Source organism: Choloepus didactylus, chromosome 27 (assembly GCF_015220235.1).
Source record: "Choloepus didactylus isolate mChoDid1 chromosome 27, mChoDid1.pri, whole genome shotgun sequence".
NCBI lineage: Eukaryota > Metazoa > Chordata > Mammalia > Pilosa > Megalonychidae > Choloepus > Choloepus didactylus.
Window position 1 is genome coordinate 17,408,215 of NC_051333.1, and position 11,598 is coordinate 17,419,812.

At 33.8% G+C, this 11,598-nt stretch overlaps 1 protein-coding gene across 1 annotated transcript in view; it reads left to right on the plus strand.

Annotated features, from left to right (window-relative positions):
- LOC119521670 (zinc finger protein 569) overlaps positions 1-11,307 on the plus strand; it is a 90,565-nt gene extending 79,258 nt beyond the window's left edge. The window contains exons 4-6 of the mRNA XM_037820217.1: positions 593-719; positions 979-1,074; positions 7,452-11,307. Coding sequence (XP_037676145.1) covers positions 593-719; positions 979-1,074; positions 7,452-9,274 — 2,046 coding nt within the window. The 3' untranslated portion in view covers positions 9,275-11,307. The remainder of the gene's footprint in view (positions 1-592; positions 720-978; positions 1,075-7,451) is intronic.
- The last annotated feature ends 291 nt before the right edge of the window (positions 11,308-11,598 follow it).

Consider the following 11,598-nt stretch of genomic DNA (forward strand, 5'->3'; position numbering starts at 1 on the left):
TTTGTGTCTATAGGATTCTGTCTGTGGCTTCTTTTCTTTTCAATATATACATGCTCTTCCAGCAATTAGATTCTGTTTCCATAGCTGCTGATGTATAGGCCGGTGATCAATAAATCCTCACTGCCATTCTGAGTTCCTCCTGTCCTTGTGAGCATTAGGTCAAGGTACAGAATCAATGGGTATCTCCAGTTGGGTGTCCTATTATACCTCAAATTTTACATATCATCCTTTCCTTCCTTCTGATCCCATCCAAATCCTGCTTTCAGTTTTTCCTGTCTCAATCACAGGCACATAATTAAGTCTCCATCCAGTTGACTTGAGTAAATTTTATTTTTCCATTTTTTCCATTCAGTATAAATTGGTGCCCAAGATCTCCCCTCTAACCAAGGCAGTTATTAATGATATGTGACTGCTAAGTAAATGAATAAATACGAACTGACAGGGTGTTGCTAATATGTTTTTTCTCTTAGACAATAAAAATAGGTAAAGTTTTTACCACCTCTTCTGAGTTCTGCAGAACAAGGCTCAATATATTTTGTCCATACCATCTAAGATAGATGGCTTCAGACTGACTAGGCATGTGTTGTTACAGGAAACAGTGACATTCAAAGATGTGGCTATTGACTTCACCCAGGAGGAGTGGCAGCGACTGGACCCTGCTCAGAGGAACCTGTACCGGAACGTGATGCTAGAAAACTATAACAACTTAATCACAGTGGGTAAGTGCAGTTTCTCGGGTAACTTCTCCAATATTTCTGAAATGTGCAGAATCTTTAAATATTAGAGCAAATTTAGCCTCGTGATGCCTTTGCTCAATAAGGGTCATCCTTGGTTATGTTTCAGGGGGCAGCATCCCCAGAAGCCACACTTTTCTCGTTCTCCTGAAAGCCTGGTTTCCATGGGGCCAGCCTCAATGGTCAGGTAGTTCTTTGTTTCCAGTATTTATCCCCAAATCTTAATGTCACTTGTCTTTGACAGGCTTTCCATTCACCAAACCTGATGTGATTTTCAAGCTGGAACAAGAAGAAGAACCATGGGTGGTGGAAGAAAAAGTGTTAAGGAGACACTGTCCAGGTCAGTGAGAGGGAATCATCAGTGACAATTAGTGTGAATTCTTTATAAACCTAAGCTGATATTTCTAGACACTGTTTCCAAGTTCTTTCCTCAATATTTACACTGGTTGGCCTTCTTACCTGGATGCTAGGTACCAACTTTTCCTAATTCGTTTCCAGCCTTACTTTGATAATCATTCTAACAATTATTAGCATCTGCAGTCTCTCTCTGCCTACCTTTTTACATAGGATCATTTCATTTTGCATTCAGACATTTACAGATTTGTAGTCAGTTGTTCAAATAAATTTGTTGACATTTGCAGTCCTTTACTTTCTATTTTCTTTTCTTCCTTCCTTGTAAATATCTTAGTATTGTATTTTATGTACACAGTAACACTTCTCATTGTATTTTTAGATTTTGCTCTCATACTTCAGTAATGGCCACAAATCATTTACTTCAATAAAAGTTTGAAAGTCAGTGCTGCTTTTCTGTTAGCTCCCATTTTCTGCATCATTTGTCATGTGTATGTACTTGTGAGTGTGTGATATGTAAAAATATGCATGTACATATATATCACCTATATGCACACATACACATATATTAATATACATATATGTTCATATAGATTTAGTTGATATAGAATTGGAATTGCTGGTCAATGGATAGGTGTAGCTCTAATTTGATAGATATTGTCAAGTCTTTTATGCCTTCTAAGGAGATTTTAACAGTTTATATTTCTACTAACAGTTTCTGCTTACATAGACTATTAGCATCTAAAATTTTTGCCAATCTCATGGTGAATATTGGTTATTGCAGTTTGAATTTTCATTTCCTTTATTATGAGTGAGGGTAAGTATCTTTTCATGTGTTTACAATCTATATTTCTTTTATTTGTTGAATTCTTTTTTTGCCTTTTACTTTTTTGCATTCTTAATTTGTATGAATTCTTAACATATGAAGGTGATTAGCCCTTTATCTATTGTATGTTTTTCTAGTATTTTTTTCCCAATTGGGTCATTCCTCATTGAAGTGTTTTTTGTCACCTTGACTTTTCTTAATGTTCATGTAAACAAAATAACAATATTTTCTTATAGGGAGATTATCACATGACTTTTTCCTTTAATGTATATGAGTGAATTATATTTACACATCCCTTAACAATGACTCATCCTTACATTTCTGCTGTGAACCTAAATAATTGTTCCAACTTTCTCTGGCTTTAATGTCAATGTTGTGTTGGTTTCATGACTAGAATTTGGAAGCTTTTCTTCATATTCTGGAACACTTACATAGCATTGGTGTTTTGGTAAATCTTGTTGAACTGTCTAGACATTGTGCATTCATGAGAGAAGCTTCTTTGACAACTATTTTCATTGTTCCTTTTATAACTGTTCTATTTAGATGCTTTGTCTCTTTTGCATTAGTTTTTGATAATAGGTTGTGTTTTTCAGAAAATTATCTCATTTAATCCAGGTTTTCAAATTAATTTTCCCAGAATTGAACAAAATAATTTCCATTAGTATTTAAATTTTCTCTCTGTGAAAATTTACCACACATTGATGTTCCACAGTCTTCTGATATATTTAAGAATTTGTTTCATCTGTGTTTTCAGATCTGTTGGTATAAAATTGTTCTTATTATTCTCTTCATATTTTTGTCTTCCATTAGTTCTGCAAAATTCTCTCCATTATCACATCAAATATTGCCTCTCCTCCATTCTGTCTACACTCTACTTCTGGAATTCCTTTTAGATAGGCTAGACCTTCTCATTCCCACCCCCCGTATCTCTTTCATTTTTTTTGCTATTTTTTACCTGTCTTTCTGTGCTGCCTTCTGAGTGGTTTAGATATGTCTTCCAGTGTACTAATTCTCTCCCCAGCTGTGTTTATTCATCTGTTTAACCCATCCACTTTTTAAATTCAATTTTATTGGGATATATACATTTTCAATTCATCCAAAGTATACAACCAATGGCTCACAGTATCATCACATACATAGTTGTGTATTCATCATCACAATTTTAGAACATTTTCATTACTCCAAAAGAAAAAATCAAACCCAAACATCCTATACCCCTTGTTCCCCTCATCATTGACCCCTAGCATTGGTATGGTACATTTTTTACTTTTGATGAAAGGACATTAAAATACTACTGTTAATTTTAGTCCATAGTTTGCAATAGGTGCATTTTTTCACATGTAACACTTTATTAACTCCTTGTAATAGTTTTGTACATTTGTTCTAGTTGATGGAAGAATTTTTTTATACTTCTGTTAGTCACAGTCATTGTACATCACAAGATTTATTCTGTTATACAGTCCCATGCTTTAACCTCTGACCTTCCTTCTGGTGACATATGACTCTAAGCTTCCCCTATCAATCATATTCATACACCATTCAGCACTGTTAATTTTACTCACAATAATTCTCCAGCTGTGTTTATTCATCTGTTTAACCCATCCACTTAAAAAATAATTCAGTTGTGTTTCTAGAATTCCTTTCCTTTTTTTCTTTCTTTTTCTGTTTTTTGTTTTCAAATATTTCTGATCATTCTCAGTAATTTCTTGTGGCTTGTTCAGCTTTGTGTTTTTATTCTCTCCTTCTTAATACATACTATACATAGTTCTTCTCTATTCTCTATATGATGATTCCAATATTTTAAGTCCTCAGGTGTAAATTTATTTCTTGTTTTTGCTGACTCTCAGTTATCTTACTTGCTTCCTCATATGCTTGATGATTGCCAATTGTGAATTCAGTTTTTTTTTCCTAATTTGTGAGACTCCTGGTGTCCTAAGTTGGGATTGCTTTTTTCTGAAGATGATTTGCATGTGCTTCTGGAGGTACACCACCAAGTGAAGATCTGGATTTTTGTGGAAGCTTCAGTAGAGCTCTTCTTCAGTAATGCTGACCTGAGGCATATACTTCACTTAGCAGGGCTTTTGTTTATAGGGGCACTCCTCCAGCTTGCATGCTAATTCTCTCTCCAAGCTCTGATTTTACCTAACAGTTATTTGTTTTGATCTGTTATTTTGAGGGTGTGGGGATTTGGAGGTGGGTGGGTATAGAGGACTGGGGTATTCTTGGAGATTTCTACTAATTCCTATGAGCCCTGTGGTGCATCAGAATTTCTGTTTTATCCATTATTTCATTGTTTTGCAATGTGAAATTACTATAATTTTTAAAGTAACCACCCCAGCTAGTCTCATTTATGGCTGCTTCCAGAGTGTTATTTCTGTTGTAGTTTTATTTTTCTCTTCATTTTTTTCCTTGGTTCTGCCAGTTCATTTTTTAACCCTTTTTGTTTTCTTATTGATTCATCCTCATGTATTTATTTTCTATTTTGAGCTCTTGATTTTTTAGATGCTATTTTCATTAAGTGTTTTGAATTCATAGAAGACATTTAGTCAATATTTTCATCTACTGTATCAGTTTTTCCAGCTTGTAATTTTTGGTCTGCTTTCCATATGTCATATTTCTTTTCTCGTTTTCTTTTATAATAGTTTTTTATAGATCTGATTCCTGATTCCAGTGTCTTCTTTATTGCTCACTTTTGAGTGTGGACAATTCTTCTTTGGCCTACTATTTTTAGAAGGCTACTGTTGGGGAGGAAAAAGGAGTGCTCTGATCTAGAACACAGGTCAGCAAACAATGGAACACAGCCGTGCGCATTCATTTAGATCTTGGCTATGGCTGCTTTCATATTGAAATGGCACAGTTGAATAGTTCCTGTAGAGTCTATATGGTCCACAAAGCATAAAATATTTATTATCTGGCCCTTTCAGAAAAAGTTTGCCAATCATTAATCTGTAGAAATACCTCCCTTGTTCATATTGATGCCATTTATTTTACATGGTTGTATGTATATGAGTATGTTTAGGCTTTATTTCTTCCCATCCAAAAAAGAAATGCAGCTGCAAGTCTTCTTGTAACTCAATCTCCCACCCTCACCCCAACAGACTTTTTCTTGAAACAGTAATATGTCAGAGTATTTCCTGTTCAGTTTTGGCTTCTCTGACATGTATTGGTTTCTGTCAAGTCTCTGGTCTGTACTCCCAAACTTAATTGTTGTAACCATGTGTTACTTAATTAACCCAACGTATGATACCTATTTTGACACTGTCTACTGCTTGCTGCACCCTACATCAGCATTTATCTTGGAATTCTTCTCCTGTTCCATTCTTCACTGTATTTGTCAACACTGATTCATTTATTATAATTGGGGATACAGCCACCTCCTAGGATCAGTGAAGAAGCAATGATTTTTCTTGCTCTTTGTTGGGAGAGAGGAAAAGAGACTTCTTTATTCCACCATCTTAAAACATGAGCTCTTTTCTGTAACACTAGATATTTTGATCTTGCCCTTGGAATTCTTTTTCACTTCTGCCTGGATAATACCTTGCTGCTCTGGTCTTACCTTCTTTTTCAGCACCTTTTGCTTTTTCCCTCTCCCTGTAACTGAGGTGACCCAAGAACTTAGCATTAAACCTACTTTTCTACATTTATGACCTGCAACCAAGTCTCTTAAGTTTATCTGCTTACAAGAGAGTTTCACAGGAATTTTTACTCACTTCATTCTCAGTCTGGTGAAGAGAAAAAAATCTCTATGTCTCCATTTCAGAGTTAAGCAGCAATTGGGGACTGAATGTCTTGCCCTTTAATATGTAGACTTTCACTTATTGTCCCTATGTTTGAGCCAGTTCCTTTACCCTGTATTCTCTGCCTGGTGTTCCTGAGTTTAGAGCCTTTGTCCAGAGAATAATCTCCCATCTCGTATAGGATAGTGAAGGAGTAGGCACCTCACTGCAGAATGCAGATATCTAAAAGCTTTCTGTATAGACATCCCATCAGTCCTCTTGTTTTTAGCCCCCCAGCTCATTCCCACCTTTCATGGTACATTTGTTCTTTCATTCTTGAGCCCTTCTTTTGTTATGCAGTATGAATTGGGTTGTTGTTCTTTGGCATCTTCCTTGAGGCACTTAGATTTCATCTTTCTCAATTCTGCTGTTGGGTACTGGTTCTTCTTTCCAACTGATAAAAATATCTTTACATCTGCAATCCATATTTTCTCTTCTCTTGTATTCTTTGTTTTGGTACAGGTATACCTTTTTATTTCTTTATCTCATATTAGGATAGTTGGGGGGGGGATCAGAGATAAACTCAGGTATTTATCATACTATATTTACCTTCAATTCCCCAGTCTTTTTCTCCTCTGCTCGCTATCCTTACTCCCTACTCAGTCATCCTAGCTGGGCTTTTCCAGTTTTATGTTATAGTATTTTCATCCAGTTGTCTATGCTCATTTTATTGATTCCTGAAGTGTTCAGAACAATTTTATTTATTATAAATATTACTTTTTTGAATACATAATACATGCTCATAGTATAAAATTTTTAAAGTGCAAAGGGGTTCTATGTTAGAAAGTAATTCCATCCATCCATCCATTCCTATTTTATGAAGTGTTTTATAGAAAACGGAGAATTTTATTGGACAACTTTTCAGTATCTATGGAAATGATCACTTGATTTTTCACTTTTGACTTATTAATACATTTACTAACAGTAATAAATTTTCTAATATTGAACCATACTTGTATTCCTGGAAAATAGTCTACTCAGGTATGATATACTTTATATTTAATGTGCTTCTGGGTTATTTTGATATTTTATATAGAATTTTTACTGTTAGTATTCATAAATGAAATTAGAGTGTGTAGTTTTATAGTGCATCATTTTATCAAATTTTGGTATTAATACTATATTTGTTTTGCAGACAAAAAAACTGAGAATTCTTTTATTTTCTTTTGTAACATTTTGCACAGCAATGGAGTTGTCTCTTAAATGTTAGAATTTCCTTGTGACTCTCTCATGGCCTAGTGATTATCTTTTTTACCATGGTGCTTTTCAAGTTTTTCTATTTATTTCCTGGAAATTGGTCTACATCTTCTAGACTCAGTTTTGGTAATTCACATTTTCCAGAAAATTATGCATGTCAGTTTATAAAAACATATTTCAAGAAAGTCCTGCTAAACGGTCTGTTAAATTTTTTAATTCCTTTCTTTTTGTTGTTTTTTTCCCTCTATTACATTTCTCCTTATTCTATTTGTATGCAGTCTCTATTTTATTTACCTAATAGCTTATCCATTTTCTTTTGAATCCCACTTAAATGCTGTCAAAGCTGTTTGTAGTCATAAAAATCTGCCTCTATGCATATTTCCTTTTGTGGAATGTCCTTCTCAAAGCCAAGGAAATAGGAATTTTATGTACTTGGAATTTTTTTAAATAATGGGAGAGTAGGATTAAAACAAAGAATCCATCCTATGATAGTATATTTTTAAAATGTTCTTGATATTATAATATTGGAAAAATTCACAAGTGATATTTATTTGCAATCTGTTTTAGGAGAAGTATGGGGAATTGATGAGCATCAGAAAAACCAGGAAAGACTTTTGAGGCAAATTGAAGATAAATTCAAGGAAACACTGACTGAGGAAAAAGTCAATGAATGTCATAAGAAATTTGCAAATACATTTCCTCTGAACTCTGTCTTTGTTCCTTCCAGACACAACCTCTATGAATATGACTTATTTGGAAAGTGTTCAGAATATAATTTAGACAGTTATTATAATGAGAGAAGCTATATAAGGAGGGAATATTGTAAACATAATGATCCTGGGAAATCATTTTACAATAGTTCATCCTATCATGTAGTAACCCCATTTAAGTGTAATCATTGTGGGAAAGGCTTCAGCCAGACATTGGACCTTATCAGACACCTGAGAATTCATACTGGAGAGAAACCTTATGAATGTAATAAATGTAGGAAAGCCTTCAGCCACAAGGAAAAACTGATTAAACATCATAAAATTCATAGTAGGGAGCAGTCTTATAAATGTAATGAATGTGGGAAAGTTTTCATTAAAATGTCAAATCTCATTAGACATCAGAGAATTCATACTGGGGAGAAACCCTATGCATGTAAAGAATGTGGGAAATCCTTCAGCCAGAAATCAAATCTTATTGATCATGAAAAAATTCATACTGGAGAGAAACCTTATGAATGTAATGAATGTGGGAAAGCATTCAGCCAGAAGCAAAGCCTCATTGCACATCAGAAAGTTCATACTGGGGATAAACCTTATGCATGTAATGAATGTGGTAAAGCTTTCCCTCGAATCGCATCCCTTGCTCTTCATATGAGAAGTCATACAGGAGAAAAACCTTATAAATGTGACAAATGTGGAAAAGCCTTCTCTCAGTTCTCAATGCTTATTATACATGTGAGAATTCATACAGGTGAGAAACCTTATGAGTGTAATGAATGTGGAAAAGCCTTCTCTCAAAGCTCAGCCCTTACTGTGCATATGAGAAGTCATACTGGTGAGAAACCCTATGAATGTAAGGAGTGTAAGAAAGCCTTCAGCCACAAGAAGAACTTCATTACACACCAGAAAATTCATACTAGAGAAAAACCTTATGAATGTAATGAATGTGGGAAAGCCTTCATTCAGATGTCAAATCTTGTTAGACATCAGAGAATTCATACTGGAGAAAAACCCTATATATGTAAGGAATGTGGCAAAGCCTTTAGCCAGAAATCAAATCTCATTGCTCATGAGAAAATTCATTCTGGAGAGAAGCCTTATGAATGTAATGAGTGTGGTAAAGCCTTCAGCCAAAAGCAGAACTTTATCACACATCAGAAAGTTCACACTGGAGAGAAACCTTATGATTGTAACGAATGTGGGAAAGCCTTCTCTCAAATTGCTTCCCTTACACTTCATCTGAGAAGTCACACAGGGGAAAAGCCTTACGAATGTGATAAATGTGGGAAAGCATTCTCTCAGTGTTCATTGCTTAATTTACATATGAGAAGCCATACTGGTGAGAAGCCCTATGCATGTAATGAATGTGGAAAAGCATTCTCTCAAAGAACTTCTCTTATTGTGCACATGAGAGGTCATACAGGTGAAAAACCCTATGAATGTAATAAGTGTGGAAAGGCTTTTTCCCAAAGCTCATCTCTTACTATACATATACGAGGTCATACAGGTGAGAAACCCTTTGACTGTAGTAAATGTGGAAAAGCCTTCTCTCAAATCTCATCTCTTACTCTACATATGAGAAAACATACAGGCGAGAAGCCTTATCATTGTAATGAATGTGGCAAGGCTTTTAGCCAAAAGTCTCACCTTGTTAGACACCAGAGAATTCATACACATTAGAAACCCTATGAATATTGTGAATGTGGGAAACCTTAAGAAGGAATTAACACCTCACTGCACATTACATAATTGGTTTTTAGAATGGAAAATTATGAATGTGGAGGATTCTGGAGTAGTCACATATTTATGCAACATCAGAAAATTCATACCAAGGTGACACAATGTTGGTATAATGAAAAAGTTGGTCATCAAAAACCTGTATCATACATCTAACTTACTGATATTTAATCAGAATTTTCATTAAATTCTGTGACAAGGTATCTGCTGTCAGCACTACTTATCAACATAATTCTTGAGCTCCTAGCCAATGTATTAAACAAGAAAAAGATTGGAAAAAAGAGGAAATAATATAAATAAATTTTTATATGAGGACTAGTTCACTAGAAAATGTGTTGATATAAAATATTTAAGAATAAACACAACAATGGATTACAATACATTTATATATAAAGGTATAAAACATGTTTGGTCACAAAAGAACACTTGAAAAAATGGAGAGAAATAAAATTATATCTGAAAAGACATAATATAAAACCATGAGCTCTCCCCCAACTCTCTAAGTTTAATGTACTTCCACTCAAAAGTTTTCACAAGTTAATATTTCTTAAAAGAACTTCAAAAACAGATTCAAAATTTTATCAGAGATACAGGTAGAGTAGCACAAATAGCTGAAACAATTTTCTAAAAAATGGAAGACCCACTCTACCAGGTGTCATCACATTCTTTAAGGCTGAGATCATTTAAATGATGTGTCACTGATGTATTAAATTCCCATGGACTTTTGTATGGAAACAAATAGGGGAGTCATACAAAAGTCCATGGAAGTTTTATGTATGATAGTGCTAGCAAAATCATTGGTGGAAAGGATAACCTATTCAATAGATAGAAGATTCACATGAGAAAAAATTATCTCTCTATATTCAAAAATAAAATCCAAATGGATCAAAGACCAGAATACAAAAGGCAAAAATCTAAAACTATGATGAAAATAAAATGGAACATATTTATTACCTTAAAGTGACAATTTATTTTAAAACACAAACATGTAAAAATCAATTTTATATATATATATATATTGGCCTCAGAGGAACTCATATATGTGCAGAAGGAGATATACATCACTATGTTCACTGCATCATGGTTTGTATTTGTGCTAGATTGGATATAACATAAATCTCCACCAACAGAAGGGTCAGTAAAATTATTTCTATGGTAATGATAGAATACTATACAGTATTTAGAAATAAGGTACAAAATCCACACAGAATTACATAGATAGATTGCAATACACATTATAAAGAGAAAAAAAAGCAAAATGCACAATGAAACATGCTATAACATTTGTATAAATTTAATAAATTTAACAATGCAAAGAACATTACTGTATATTGATCATGGATCCATATATAACATTGTTCCCTTTTAGGAAGTGGGAAAGGTTTGGAGAAAATTGTTATATTTACCTGTAATATTTCTTTAATAAAAGAATGAAAGCGAATATAAGAGTGGTAACAATTCTGATGCCAAAATTTTGGGTTTGTTATATTCTTTCTTGCCTTTCTGTATTTTTCTAATTTCTCTAAAATAACATACAAGTTGGTGGGGAAAATCTAGGTTTATAGAAGCAATTTTAAAATGTATTTTTTTCTTGGTCAGATACTAACATTTATAGAAAACGCTTTAATAATACACAAACCAAGTCTGATTTAAGGTAATATTTTGTTTACTCTCTCATAATGTTAATGGGGATAATGAAAATGAGTTGTTTATAGCACTATTTGAGGCCAGCTTTAAATATTTAAATAGTTTTGTCCCAAACATAAGTGCTTTCCCTATTTGAAAGCAGTGAGGAAATGAAAGAATTATTTTATTGTGGGAAAATTTACTCTCTATTTGGAAAAGAACAAAAACATCCCACCCACAGCATTTTGGGTTGGTTTCAGGTTAAAGAGAAGTGACCATTCAGACTGACTGCAAAATTTAATTTATTAGTGTTCTACTATGTCAAGCCAAGGATAGTTACCAGCATCAGAGCAGGAGCAGTTTCAATATATCTCAACACATTTTTATTTGGTTTCTGGATCCTTAGATGGGAATGCAGATGCTGATGATTTTATTTGTCCCCAGTGGATGTGAAAAGTTCACTTCTTCCTGTACCAAAACTATTTTATATATAGGGCTTTCAGATGTTTATGGTGAATCAAATTGCCTTTTCTTGAATAGCCTATTTGTATATTTTGTCTGTTCTTCTTTCCTATTAGCAATTTTCAAAGAATTTTATTTAGAAAGAATTATAGATTATAGGAAGTTGCAGAAATAGTACA